Raw genomic sequence first — 15,578 nt, 5'->3', positions numbered from 1 at the left:
TTAACTCTTTATCTCCGAGGGGGGTAAGCTCACTATGACTATGCCGGAGCCCTTTTTTGGTACTAAGTCTAAAAATGACCAAAAAAAACAACTAAATTGGTCTTTAAATCAAAACAAGTGAACCTATTTTGATAGTTCTTCATCTAATGAATGAAATCCCGATAAAAGAGACCTGTTGCGAAAAGTAATTTGATGTCGAAGTCGTCGTAAAAGAATGTGCCTGAGCCGCCAGAGTGAAGAAAGTGAAAGATTTCCACCAGTTGCACATTAGCATAAACCAAGGGTTTGTATTATTAGATGACATCAAAAGCGTCTTTTCATTTCCTTCATCTCACATTCCTGAGACAGATCATGTAAAACATTTGTGTTCAAGACAATGAGGGAGAGTGAATAAGTTCACTGACATGAATTCTAATGGACATTCCATTTCCTGAACTGAAGCACACTATTTGGGTGCATTGTTTTGTTCAGTTAGTAAAACACTGGATTATAATCAAAGTTTGAGTCAGATTCTGAAGTCGATTGTGTGTTCTGTTGGGATTCTCTACCGTGATATTTAGGAGACAAAGTGTTAATCTGCAGTTTGTCCTTACTTTAAAAAAATGGCCTACATTGTATTGTTAACGATGTGAATTCCAACCCTTATATTACTCATAATAATCTATTTGAAGATAGGTTGTTGTAGTATTGCGTTGTGTTATTACAAATTACAGGTTCTATTGCTTCGTAGAGCCTTGTTTCATGCCCTCACTCCTTCAAACATCCATCTCATCTTTCTGTTTGCTGCAAGGTTATGATAGTGGCATGCCCTTGTTGATAGTTTTTATATGTGTGTACCTGCATGGGATATTGTTAATGTTAATAAATAAATGTAGTGTGTTCATAATAAGAATTCTTCTTGTTCTGAATTTATGTTGGGTAAGTGCAAAAATATTTTTTTCATAATTTTCAATGGTGCCTTACTGCAGTACAGCATAAATCCAACTGCTCGTTACCGTCGAAAGAAAAAGTACTCATTTTTTAAATGTCTGCGATAAGAGTTAATTCAGTAGGTTTGTATGTATGCAATATCTGTTTGTTGAGAATATTGTGATTTGCACTTGGTTCTCAATAATAATGATCTGAAGGTGTATGCGAGGTTGTCTGGTGTCAGTATTGAATTTATCAACATGAATTTTGCATGTCCAAGTGTGACAGTGTTCTCATATATATCTACTTTTTTTTTACAGAAATAAAAAAACAACAAATTGAAAAAATCTGAATCTTCTGCACTTTCTGGATTGTTAACGTCTACTTAATGTGCGTTCTGTTTTACAGTAGGCCCTCGACTGTGTAGTTTTCTTTTTATCTCAATTAGATTGCCAGGCACAGCAGACCTGAACCATCTGTGTAGCTTTCATCACCTTCTTGAATCATTTCTTCTGCATTAAGGGAAGACCCAGATCGGCGATCCCAGACAATATCGATAAAAATTTTCAAACTATCCAACTTTTTTTTTCTTCGGAAAAACATCCTTTGACATCTGTTCTATCGGGTGTCAATGACGAAACTGTTGAAAAAACACCCAAAATGACCTAAAAGGGCGTTTGAAAAGTGCAAATTGCACTAAAAATCCTTTTAAGAATCCCTGCTTTTTCTGTTTTTCTCAAGATCTACTTTTTGACATATGTGACCTCCTTGGTGCAAGGAGTTTTTAAAAACTACTGAAGCTAGAAGAATCTTCAAATTTGGCATACAGGTGCTTTCAGATCTATTCTGGGGATCTATGTGAGGGAATTGGGAAATATTGGTACCTTGTGGAAATATTCAAATTTTTTGTAATGTACCCCAAAATTTCGTCAACTGATTCTCGGGGGTCCATTGACTTTGGGCTGACTTTTTTTAGTTTTAAAGATAGGTCAAATTCCTCACATGGATCCCCAGTCCATATAGGTTTGTACTTGAGTGCCAATTTTCAGGCTGATAATTCAATATTTACTATGAAATTCTTCTGTACTAAGAAACTGGTTTGAAAATCCAAGATGGCGGCCACAGAGACCCATTTTTCAGAAAAAATCAACGAATTCACCCCTAGTACATCCTATTTACCTATGAACTTCTTGCACAATTACATGAAAGTGAATAAAAGTCATTCGTTAAGAAAATTTTTCCAGGAGTGTACGTCTCCCCTTAATTCATCCAGATGTTTATATGCCACTGTTTCATTATAAAGTCAGCTACCTTTTACAGAGTGGTCAGGCGCTATGTTTTTGCACACAAGAGGTGCTAGTTCAGTTGCCATGTGTGGGGAGTTTTTAATCAGTAATCTTCGACTTTCTGCTGGGATGATAACTCCCATTCAGCCCAGTTTGGCTCTGACTAGCAGGGTCTAAGAAGCTAGCATCTTTAATGATCTAAATAGTGTGGATGGGGCCTCAAAACTTCTACAATTACAATAATCATACCCACATTTTGTCAGGAAACAAGATGACACTTGAAGAGTAAAATTGAAGTAAAAGACCCCTTAAGAGCACGCATCAAGCTCCAATGGCCGAGATGTAATCTGCAATAAGCGAAAGGATTCCCTTCAGATTGCAGTTTAAATCTAAACCTCACCGACATCTCTCTTTGGAGTAGATTTGTGAGACAATGCACTTTAGTTGCCTATGCTAGAAATTCTACAGAAAATGGGTTCTCTAGAACAACACTACAAGTACAAACAAAATAATGACCACCAAATATGACATAACAAGACATAATCATTTTTCTAAATCATTTTCATATTTCTTTATTCAACAATGACATAGCAGAGTAGTAAGTATGTAAATGAGACCAAAAAAAAAGGTTTGTAAATCTATCTGTTATCACTGAACGACTCCGTCAGGATAGTCTGTCGACTGAACAAGTCCATTGTAATGCTGCTGAGGAAGACAGGAATGCTTTGCTGCCTCTTTAAGTATAACTCCATGGCTTCCTGAAGAGTGGTAGAGAAATCTGTCTCGAGCATCTGGATTTCGCCTTGAGCATTTTGCTGAAGAACAAAATTTAATTTTAAGTCAATTACATGCAAAATAAACGCTCGTGCATTCCAAAATATTAACCAAACATTTATAAGATCTAAAATCATACGACAAACAAATGTATTTAGTAATAGGAGTACATGTACAGTGAGATCTATTCATAATAACCACTGGAATAATAAAAACTTGGGATTAATAAAGATTTTAAATTCTTTTTCCTCTCCTGTACACAATACAGTGGAAGAATGAGACATGCTATAAGAAATAAGAAACCTTGGTAGTAGCGAGAGAATCTTAAGAATCTTAACTCTTCAGTGCTTGAAGGAGAGTAAAGACCCCACCATCAAACCACACCACACCAGTGAATTCATGTTTGAGCAATGCAAGTAACTAGTGTGTTACAAGCATCCCGTCCCCTCTCTTCTTCCCTGATACAGTATGCCATATATGAATGTTATGCTGTAAATTAATCAATAATAGTAGGCCTACTATGCCACTTGTAAGTGTGTAATTTAACACTCGGGTCCAATTCACTGTAGTACGAGGGGGTTCAGGAAGTCTTTAGTCTAATTTATATGAAGGAATAAAGATAGAGCTTTGTAACTTGGCACATATACTTTTAATTCTCTACCTAGTTGCCATGCAGAGTAACACATTTCTGCCACTTCTCTTTGACCTTCAAAAGTCCTTGAGAGAAAAATGACTCAGAATCAGCCCCTAATCAGCCTTCAACAGCTTCAATGGCATCCTCATTGTCATGGAAACAATGTCATTTTGATTTTTTTAGATTTGGAAACAGAAAAAAGCCCGAGGGGGCTATGTCTGGTGAATAAGGTGGGTGTGGCAGAATTTCAAAGCCGCACTGTTCTTTAGTCAGGACTGCTTGTTGTGCCCTGCAGTAGGAGGACCCAATTACAGAGTTTATCACGCATTTTTCCCACTTATTCGGACCGCAATTTTATCAGCAAACCCGAGTTGTAGTCTCTTGTGATTGTTTTTAAATTTTCCAGGTTGTCATGATGATAACCTCACAGTCGCAGAAACACGACAGCATGACGTTTCCACTTCACTATGTTACCTTCGCCTTCTTTGGAGAGGCGTTTTCCATTGCATGAAGGACATTTTTTTGTTCTCGATCAAAATGATAGATCTCATCTATGTTTCATCCTTAGTCACCATGTTTTTTAAGAAATTTGTGTCATTGGACTCAACTCGTTAACCCTCTGCTTCTTTTGCTCACTTGTCAAAAGGTGGGGTACCCAACGTGCAGACACCTTATTCATGTTAAGATGGTCATAGAGAATCATTTCAATGGACCCTGCACTCGCCCTGCACTGATTCTCATTTTACTTGAGAGCTGTCTAACAGTTATACGTCGATCTTGTAGAACCAGTTTCTTCATTATGGACATTCTCTTCAGTTACCACAAAGGATAGGAACTCTCACATTCTTCATCCATCACTGATATGAATCCAGATTTTAATTTTCTTTCCTAGTATGTCACAGTATTATATCGAGGACATTTGTCGCCATAAATTTGGACCATTTCCTGAAAAATGTGTGAAGGGAATTTTCCTTGCAAGTGTTAAACTTGATAACTGAGCGATATTTCAAAATGCTCCATGGCACAGCTTCAGCTAAGAAAAACAAACGTTATTGTGAATGGTTTCATTGAACATGCTGACTAGTGCCTTATTATCGTCGGGTTTATTTGAGCTTGATTCTAGTTCTCTGAAGCACCCATCAATTTCTTGAGAACTGTCATTAAGAAAGTACAGTAGTCTCCACCTAAGATCCCGGTGCTAGGGAGCAAGGAAAATGCGGGATATTAGGCGAACCGGGATCTTAGCCGAATGGCCAGGGGGAAGAATCCACAGTAACTCATGATCAGGACCATAATCTGTACAATGATCTTCCCTTACTTTAAAAAGAACTGACGTGACTCCTGGGCACTAAAAGTTTTTTTCAGAAGTCAGTTTTTCCTTTTTTGTTTGTTTGGGGAGGGGGGGGCCTTTAAAAAAAATACTGAGTCAGGTGGGAACCAGTTAGCTTCAAGCAATGCCCCCCACCAAAAATTAATTGCTTTCCATCTCTAACGGAGTTCCCCACCCATGTCATGATGCATCATAAATCGTTGTGTTTTGATCATACCGACCAAATTTTTAAAAAATGAAAGGCAGTTTCACTCCCAACAGATCACCCCATTATGCAGAAGTGATCAGACAGTTCACGAGTATGGGCGCCAGTCTGCTTAGGAAGTTCGACCGCAAAATTGAAAGACGAGAGCGATGGTCGGGAGAATGTAAGCGTCCACGAGTTCACAGTTTGATGCAATGCAGTCCGAGCTTGCTTGTAGGCCCTCCCCACCTAGTGTGTGATGTAAGATCAGGCGGACGGCTCAGGTAATCGGGGAAAGCAAGGCATCGACGAGTTCACACCTTGGTGCGAACCCGTCTGGGGTAAACGCTGTTAACTCTTATCGCGATTTATAACAGAGGTGTGATCGCATTCAGAAGAGTGAATGACCGTGACGCAACGGACCGTACAATGATCGCACATTTTCACTTCTTGGTTGATCAGCTGAGCGCGCTAAGGTTTCTTATTCTTCTTTTTTCTTAAAAAAAGAATAAAAATAACTAAATTATGACCTGAAAAGCGGGATCTTAGCTGAATATAGCTCTTTCAGTGCGGGATCTTAGGGGTGACTTTTATATATAGTAAATATTCTGTTTTTCCAAAACAGCAGGATCTTAGGCGAACCAGGACCATAAGCGGTGGGATCTTAGGCAGAGACTTCTGTATGTCACAAGGTATTAACAGGAACACTTCATTTTTTGGCTTCACTACTAAGGATGTACATCAAAACTACTCATGTTGCCAAAAATTTCATTTTCAAATCTTTAAGTGCTTGACAATGCTTTGGCAAGCTTTTATTACAATCTGTAAGATTGGCCTATCAGACATGGCATTGGAAACTGAACTGGAAACAGAAAGCGGGGAAGACCAACTGGAAGCTATAGAGGCACCATAAGAGATGAGGCAATCACCCAGGGCCTAGATGTGCCGAAATTGGAGAAAGTGGCCAGAGACAGACAAGCATGGCATCAACTACTCTCAGTCTTATGTACCCGACGGTATAGGGAGAGAGTAAGTCAGTAAGAAAGTAAGTACAAAGTTTAAGTTCAGAAGTATGAACACACACTAAATGAAGCATGAAATTGCTTTCTGCCCCCACCCCTGCAGTCCTTGACAACAACAAAAATTGGCGAACCTGGAAAAGGAGATGATCCCTGGGCGATTCTGCATACATACTGGTGAGGCGATACTGGTTGGAGCAGGGTATATCTATTTTGTACCCAGTTAGTTGGTAACAAATTTCTCGAAATTCTTGGCTTGTCTTCTTGAAGACCTCCATGAGACGCTGGTTTCTCATTTCCTCTCTCTTCACCTGCGCCTTCATCTCTGTAAAAATTAAAAACAAGGGTCACACTCAAACTGTGAGCACAGCTTCAGCTAGAGTGCCTATTTTTCTCCACCTCAGATAAACAACGCAAACCAAAAAGGAGAATTTGTATGAAATTTGGCTGTTTCAATAAAAAAAAAGAATAAGAACAAATACAACCAGGCACAGATAACACAAACATGTCGGGGGGGGGGGGCTAGAGGTTAAGGTGTTTGGCTCTCATTTAAAGGTCCCTGGTGTTCGAATCCAGGAAGCGACCGAAAAAATTTTTTCTCTAAAATTGTCTCCTTTCACCTCCTTTCTTGCTCTCTAACCATGTTCTGAGAAAGGCAGAGAGAATCGATTGCGAGACATGCTCAGCTGATCAGTGTGAACAAACATGCTGAAAGTGTCTTCATAAAGACTGCGCTTTCTCCATGTGTAATGACAGTAGAAACAAAATTCCAGCACCCCTCAGGGCAGAATTGTCCCGTGAAATAATAAATAGACTTTATATAAAACTTGGGGTCATTTCTGAAACGAAATAACAAATATATGGAACAGAACTATAGAACCGAGTTATCTCGGTCACGGGATTGAGTCAGTTGGGGAATTGCAAATTGTACAAGCTATCCATGATTTCAAGTTTTCCACTGTCATGTCATCTGTGCCCAACAAGATTCTTTGCATGGAAATGAGTGACACACCGCAGTACTGTATCTATGGTGTTTATTACTCTTGCATCATAAAGTTGGTGACTTTTACTTTTAAGAGGCTTCCATGAAAATACAAACCAATTAATCAGTATACTGGTAATGGAAAGCAAAGTAAATGAAAAAAGGGCCAGCACCTGCTAGATAACATTCCAGTTAGTATTTTTCTAGATTTTGAAATGCTTCTATTAGGGGATCGGGGGAGATGGTGTGTAAATGAGAGAACTAATTGTTTTACCTCGTACCTCATCTCACACTGCCTTTTCAATCTTGCGTTTAGCACCTTCCAATATCGATCACAAAAAATGAAAACCCTAAGGTTTCTAAGTAATTATATTATATATCTTCTTCAATAAGAATGATGCTCTCTACCGATACGATTCTGATGAAAAATATTAGGCAAACACTACATCAGTGTCAATGTTACATGTCTTGTTCATCATCCACGATCAGCCCAGCACCCCTGTAGCGGAGTGAAACACTACAGGATATGGATAATAAAAACTTATCAACTTTCCTCTGAATTATCTAGATCTAGTTATCTTCTCAAATCAAATATAAAAATGCTCACTTTAGACTGGATAAAAAAACTTACTATTTGGAATTTTGTTTGTAGAAGTAGTAAAGATTTTAACTAGCTTATTTAGAATGGATTACATATAAGACACAATTTCTACAAGACCTGTTTTTCATTGATTTGTACATGTAACACTAAGAAAAATCAAGACATTTCATTAACATACTGTAACAAGTCTGAAAATAACATGTAATGCTCCATCTGCTTCACAACTTTTGAGATGCAAATGCATTTGATGTATTGCAAAGAAAGAAATCTGATAAAATAAACTAGCAGAAGGAAATGAAAGTGCCCTCAACCACCCTGTCAAGCCATCAGCAATGGGAGGGTGGGGTGGGGGGACATATAAGGAAGCAATCTTTCCCACAAAATGAATAGGATAAAATCATTTGAGAGAAAACAAAGCACTCACACTTCAGATGGAAAAGTATTTCCATGCCTTTGGTTCAAACGGAAAAACAGACAATATTCTTGACAACAAGTTAATAGAAAAAAAAATAATGGGAGGAAACAGACCTTTATAATGTATGTTTGTTCGAAAGTAAAAAATAGAAGAACATCAACTGAGTGGTAAGTAAAACAGCAAAACAACATATACACCCGTAGTAATGAAAAGTAGGACCAGCCTGTGGTGCCCTCCAACAATTCACAGTAAGACTTTTAGCTAAAAATCAGGTCACTTTACCATTTACAATATCTAAAACAAGTTGAAAAACAAAAATGAATTATGATAGGAAAGAATAATATTTGAAAAGCTCTCCGCAAACTCCTGTCACAAAGTCTAAAATGATAGAAGAAGCAGGGTTGAGATAAAAAGAGCAACCAATTCTGACCGCTTCAGACTAATGTTCTGTATACCTGTCCTCGTGACTTTATGCACCCTGCATAATTCAGCAAAATTTGATCTTTTTTTTTCATAATTTCTGATTATTTTCCTTTATCCTTCTTTGTTAAAATTAACAGAATCGCATAATTTCACAATTTTGGGCTGTTTGCATAATTTCAGAATTGTTCTTGCATAAAACGACAGGGACAGGTATACAGTAGAGTCTGTTTAAACCATAATCTGTGGGACTGCTAGATTTTCTTTGGTTTTGCTAAGTTTTTGATTTAGACAGGTTGCTCAAATTCAAACAGAAGAAAGAAAAAAATCAGGGATTTTATTTTCTTTCAGTTCTTTTGCTGCTTTTGGATTAACCATATTTGGCTTACGTTAAAGCAGACTCTGCTGCATTCATTTGACAAAAATTCCAAAGAAATCCACAGACCTTCGAGTTCTTTGCTGGGTGAAGGATGCTGCAGTTTCTCCTTCACCTGAATAGTGAGGTCTTCCACTTCTCCCCCTTGCTCTTCCAGAATTTTATTTCTTTTCCTCAGCATTTCCACTTCCTGGTGTAGACTTTCCCATTCCTCCTGTCGAGTCTTTTGAGCCACTGCGCATGGGTTCATAGAAATATGAACAATCTTGGTCTTCGAAGGATCATAATCCCCCTGAGGAGCAGAAACATAACCTTTTACAACATACTCTTTTCTCTTGTATAACTAGGTAATGTAAGCACGGCCTCGCGGGCACTCGCGGCCTTCTGAGAACGTGGTTTCGGTTAAATCGGGATAATTCAGATCGCTGTTTCTTCGCTCTTGGGCAATAAAACATCAAACGCTGTACACCGTCAAAAAGTCAGCTTTTCGTTGTTACAGTGATGTAAGTTGTTTATATATATCCGAGTATATGGAGCTGAAGAATCGTCGAGGAAATCGAAGCCCCTCGAGGTCGGAATGCGTGGTCGGCCGGTTAAAAAATTGACACCCATACATTCTAATGCTTCGCAGAAAGATTGATGATTAAATACCGTCTTTTCATTTCCGGAGAACTTAGAGCTTTGAACGGGCTTTCATGTGGTATATTTTTGCCCTTTGGCGTTTTTATAGAAAGCCTTTAAAAATTACGTCAAAGTTTTCAAAGATCATTTTTAACATCAAATATGTACAATATCGGCTAAAAAAAAGGTACTGATGGAAAGATCAGTATTTTCTATTAGAATAAAGTCATCGGCTTGGAATTATTTTGCGTGAATCCTTCCGCAAAACTCCGAAAGCATGTGACCCCCCACACAGGGAGCACCCAGCACACTACGGGAAAGAGCCAACTCGCTCGCCACAGGGGCCAGCGTAGTACCGGCCGAGACCGCTATTTTTTTTGTATGTCGAAATAACGACAAATCATCATGTTTGAGGCAGTAAAATACTAATTTGCAATGATCTTACAGTCTTGAAAAAAAATTAGGCTCCATATCTATGTTATAGTGATTATACCCTGTTAATGTGGAGTTGTATGGTGTACTTGGAACTTTTTTATTGTCTGTCAAACATGGGGTTGCAGCCAGTTAGTGACTTACCAGTATTTTATCAAATTTAAAACAGTTGTCATTTTCTTACAAATTAACTGAGAGGTAAAAGAATTGTACCTAAATTCTCAGGTGACATAGACCTTTCATACGGAACAGATAAGTTTGGCATACAGCAACTTATAAAATTTAGTTTCTGGTACCTAGTATCTATTTATAGCTCCTTGTCGCAATTATGGTACAAAGAACCTATCATAAAAACTTCTCAAACAAATCATCAGACTAAATATCGATATTTTGAAATGACTTGAGTACAGAACTGAAGTCTTCAGGGATGGATTCTATCCATAACTCCTCGCCCCTCCTCAGAAGGGTTCATCTTAAAGTATGTTGATGGTCTCAGTTTTGCAATCTAGGACTTTAACCCATTTCACATGTCAATGTTTCAAGGAATATTAGATCCATTATAAGCCAAAGCTTCCCCCTACTTTCATGGCATTTAGTGGATTAGATGACATTGAACACCACCCTGTGAACCTGACTCCCCCCAATGAGTTGCAAGTTTATGTTTACATTCACAACTATTTTTCCTCACTCTGTGGAGTTTTATGTCACTAGCCTCTAATAAACTGTTTTGTAACCCAGTTAAAGAAAGAATGCTTAACAGAAATCTTACTTGTAGATGCCTTTGTTCAATACGTGCCTCCAGGATGTCTCTTTCACTTTCAACCTTTGCTAGTTTGATTTCAAGTTCAGCTACCTGCTCCCTAAATAAAAAAAGAGTTTAAAAAAGATCATTTTTTAAAGAAAAATAAAAGCAGATAAAAATCCAGTAACAAGACCAAATGTGCATTTTCAAGACATTCCTTTCCAAAGCTGTATGACATCACATAATAATAAATTATTATCTTATTTTTTAAAATCACAACACCACCCCCCCCCCCACCCCGCTCCCCAAAGGCTACTGAAATTTGCACTAATCAACATTATCATTACGTAGACTGTAAACGATTTCTCAGCACCATTGGTCAAGTACAGTGGAGCCCACTTAAACCAAATACTGTCAATCTGAAAACAGTGGTAAACTGAAAGAAAATCAAATACCAAGATTTTTTTTTTCTTTTTATTTGAGCAACCTTTCTTAAGCAGTTCCGCAGATTTCGGTTTGAGCAGACTTCACTTTATATGTAACGTCTTTATCAGCAAAGATTGTTCTCAGCTATGGAAAAAGTCCTACGCAAGAGATATATGTATAATAAACTTTTCTAAGGTAAATGTATGAAAGAAACAAACATAGAATGAAATAAAAGTGTTATTTCCTACCGCGCTTTTCTTATGTCTTGTTCGTGCCGCACAGAAGATGAGTGTTTATCTGATGACTTGAACGTGTGCAGTTCTTGCTGAGCCTAGACACATAAGAACAAAAGAGAAAATTATGAGAGCAAAATAGTGATATATCCCTGCAATACGTGCACTCATTGTAGTAAGAATTAAGCTCCAGTGTCCACTGAAACCTATACACATTTACGAGGGACATTTTCCAAACATTTTATTTCCTCAGGAATTACCAAAAGTATTCTTATGTGAACTTTAGGGACCTTAGTTTACTCAACGTTGCTTACAAATCAATGTACTGTGAATAATGCTTTCAACACCCTTCTTTTTCACATCAATAAAAGCATCATCACCCCAATACACACGAACAACTGATTTCCCCTTACTCTCTGTATATATTCCATCAAGACATTTAACACATCTTCTACACAAAGGGCAACAACTGGCCCAAAGGCCAAGCAGAAATTCATGTTTGCGAGAAGTAGCGTATGAAAACGAAACTTTTCTTTCCTTTGCTTTGGACTGAGATAAGAGTTGTTTAAAACTCTTTTTGTCTCCAAGACCACAAGGGTTATCCACACACAACCAGTTTAAATTTACAACATGATTCCACTCCCTATGCCACAAATCACTTAGAAAACACTAAACACATTACACCCTCACTCGCCCGGGAATTCCCTTACGTGGTCCACCCTGACTCGCCCGGAACCGCCCGTGCCGACCTATTGTCTTTAGAAACAAAGTCTCGCCTTGACGAGAATCTGGGGCCGAGATTTTGATTTGCATAGTTATTGCAAAAAAGTTTCTTCTTTCGTTTGATACCGAAACAAAATTTTTCGGGCAAGTAGTTTTAGTATTCGAGCCCATCGAAATGGATCGCGTTACAGACACTTCGAAGGTATCTTGACTTGTTAAAAAGCAACACAATTGAGTTCGAAAAAGGAAATAACGATGTATTTGAGCAAAAACAAGTATATAACAAATCGGACGACTCAGATTGTGATGAAAACGTTGTAGCAAAAGTTTGAAGCGATTCAGATTGATCAGGCGTAGAAAATCTAGAATTTAGATCTAGGGCCCGACCGCGAGGCTGAGAGTGAGAGTGACGGGTCGGACACCCCGTCTGAAAGTACATTCATTTTTCTTTTTAACTTTTCTTTTTTCAGGATTTTAAAAATTTGTTTAGTATTTTTTAAATGTATTCACGGAAGGTGGGTTCCTTCCCCTTGCTTAGGATCTAACAATGGACTTCCTGTCCAGACCCTTAGGGTGTAATGTGTTAATGACCCTAACTCCCAATGTTATATCTATATCTGAAATCAACAGAATACTCTTCAAAATATAGATTGCTAATCACACCAAACATTTGATTTACCAAAAGGGAATTACAATATTTTCATTGACCTATCCATTTTAGTGTAACACACTCAGAAAACTGATAATCTCTAGAGCTTGCTTTTGAGTGGGGACATGCACTATACTATACAAATGTTATTTATTATTATTATTATTAGATTCCTCAACATCATCCATTTTGGGTAAATGTTTTTCAGATTTGCAGGTTCATAATTATGCCCATTGGCATTCATCTAAAAGAATTTGTACTGAACAATGTAACAATCACCATAACCCCAAATGACCCCAACCCCAAAACAATGAGAAAACGTCCTACAGCATCAAGTCTTTGCTGTGTCTCCGCTAGTCTTTCTGTCAGACGACTAATCTCTGCCTCCAGCTGTGCAGCTTCCGTTCTGTAATTCTGCAGTACATCCTCTTGCCGTTGTGTGTGGGCCTGCTTCTGGACATCAAAGTTGCACGTCACTTCATTCTCATAGGAATCCAGAAGACTTTTGTAACTGTCTCGTTCCTGAGGCATAACAGCAATATATTTTGTTAGTACTGAAGTGATTAAAGTGATTCGTCTACTAATTCATGTCAAACTCCCTGTACTGTGCAAAGCTTGCAAACAACATGACCAGCTTCTAAATTCACCTAAAACTAACACTGCCTCAAAACAAAATACTAAACCTCAAAATAAAAAAAGAAACACACAACAAGAAAACTAGCATGAAAGGGTTTCTACATTTTTAAAATATCTTATATCAGACTTAAGTTGATGCTAGCAAAAACAAATTTTAAAAAAATATATATTTACTTGCTACTTAATATTTCAATTCAAGTGTGATACCTTTGTCCTTTCACACAGCCATAGGCTATTTTCAGAGTTCTATAAAGGGAGGAATTAAAAAAGCACATCCTAATCTTAGCCGACAAGCATTAAACAAAATCATTATTAGAGTGTCTATTTATGAAATTTAAAAAAAATATCAAAGGTACAAATTTCACCTTAGATAGCAGTAAGACTTTTCTCTTCAGTCTCTTGATAAGATCACTGTGCTGAGTCACAAGGTTCCTCTCCTTTGCCAGTTCAGCTGATAACTTCTGGTTTGCGTTCTGAGCTTGTTCCAGTCTTAACTTCGTACTGTTAGCCCTGTAAAACCACACGAACAAAATTTCCTTCAGATTTTGTTAACAATACTTAAGGAATATTTTAGACTTTCACTTTTCCCTATTATTAGCAAATTCAACAAATAGAACAAAATGTCAATTTTATCATTTCACATTAGGGCTTTATTCAGAGATTTATGTTTTTTACAGGCACTTTTCATAAATGCCATCACTACGAATGCAATTGTGAAGCTTTAGTCCATTTCATGGGCCATCAACAAGCCCTCAGTTGTAAGGCAATAGTTATGACAATGAAAACAAAAACAGCAACATCTTGCATTTCATCATACTTTAAATAGATCCACCCATATTACTGAACCATAAATTTAGGCAAAAAGTATGAAAGAACAAGAAAACAAAATTTTCTCTCAGAAAAAATCATAAACTGCTTGACTAGCTCTACAAATGTGACAAAAACCAATCCAAGACATCTTACAAAGTTTGCAGTTCTCCTTCCTTAAGGGTCAAAGATGCTTGAGATGTCTCCAGTTCCGTGACACGTCTTGATAAAGAACTTGGAGACCTGGCAAAAAAAGTAAAGCAGTTGTTCAATAGACCCAATTTTTCGTCAAGTTACCCTCAAGATTATATCACACGGCCTTGACAAGTTCAAATTCTTCAAAAGCAAAGTTTTCATTGAAGTTTGATGTCGTGGTTGCAACTCACGACAGATAAGTTCTAATAACCATTAGAATGAGCCACATACTTAGCCCCATGAAAACTGGTAAAAGCAATCAACATACGTTCTCAAGAATTCTTTTCCCCAAAAGGCCAATAAATGTTTCTGAAACACTGCAGACAACGAAAGTATAAATTCTACAGTTTGAATTAGTAAATCTCATTTCCATATTTACATTTTCAAACTCAACAAAAATAAAATCACTGGCCCTTGAGAAAAGCGACACAATACAAGATTCGGGGAAAAAAGAGGGTTCCACACACGCTAACAAGGTATATGGAAACATATATTGATATGCCATTGCAAAGTTATCATATCGGCAGTATCACACCCCCCAAAAAAAAAAAAAAGTTGGGCAAACATACTGCGGCCTTCGGCTCCCACTGCTGTCACTGACTTCCCATCTCGTCAGTCTACCCTGCAGCTCCTGCAGATGAAAAAAGGTAAACAGTGGAACAAAGACAGCAAAACGAAACAGGGAGAACGATCAGAGACTTTCTTCATCTCTGACTTGCTTAACTCTTTGAGCCCTAGCCCCTGGTACATCGGCGGCACGTAAAATTGCCCATATACCTAGCCACTGATACACCAGTGAGTGAGACCCTATCCCAAACCTAGCCCGACTGAGACAAAACGCACACGGAAAATGGTGTTTGCTACTCAGGACGTAACTTATTATTTTAAAGATCTTTCAGAATTAGATGCTGGTAATGATGAGGAATAACCTGGGTGGGGTATGGAATGTGATTCTGAAATGATATAAATGTGAGAGTAATATAAGCGTGAATAGGAGCTCAGGCAGAGGGGCATGGTAGCCTCAGGAGGTCAGGGCTCAAAGTAGGTAGCGTAAACACGGCCTCGCGAGCAATCGCGGCCTTCCGACCGCGTGGTATCGGTGAAATCGGGGTAATTCCGATCGCTGTTTCTTTGCTCTTTCGCTATAAAACACCAAGTGCCGTACACCTTGTAAAAGTTCAGCT

The 15,578-nt window shown here is 38.0% G+C and overlaps 1 protein-coding gene across 2 annotated transcripts in view; it reads right to left on the bottom strand.

Moving 5' to 3' along the window:
* Positions 1-2,740: 2,740 nt before the first annotated feature.
* Positions 2,741-15,578, bottom strand: part of LOC101859552 (mitotic spindle assembly checkpoint protein MAD1) — a 37,849-nt gene continuing 25,011 nt past the window's right edge. For both annotated transcript variants that reach the window (XM_005092915.3, XM_005092913.3), the window contains exons 8-16: positions 14,964-15,025; positions 14,356-14,442; positions 13,758-13,902; positions 13,084-13,278; positions 11,400-11,482; positions 10,753-10,843; positions 9,000-9,222; positions 6,271-6,461; positions 2,741-3,010 (exon numbers count right to left, since the gene is read on the bottom strand). In XM_005092915.3, coding sequence (XP_005092972.1) covers positions 2,834-3,010; positions 6,271-6,461; positions 9,000-9,222; positions 10,753-10,843; positions 11,400-11,482; positions 13,084-13,278; positions 13,758-13,902; positions 14,356-14,442; positions 14,964-15,025 — 1,254 coding nt within the window. In that variant the 3' untranslated portion in view covers positions 2,741-2,833. The remainder of the gene's footprint in view (positions 3,011-6,270; positions 6,462-8,999; positions 9,223-10,752; positions 10,844-11,399; positions 11,483-13,083; positions 13,279-13,757; positions 13,903-14,355; positions 14,443-14,963; positions 15,026-15,578) is intronic.

Source organism: Aplysia californica, unplaced genomic scaffold (assembly GCF_000002075.1).
Source record: "Aplysia californica isolate F4 #8 unplaced genomic scaffold, AplCal3.0 scaffold00055, whole genome shotgun sequence".
In the NCBI taxonomy this organism is placed as follows: Eukaryota; Metazoa; Mollusca; class Gastropoda; order Aplysiida; family Aplysiidae; genus Aplysia; species Aplysia californica.
The sequence above is the reverse complement of the archived record's forward strand: the minus strand, read 5'-3'. Positions and strand labels throughout refer to the sequence as shown.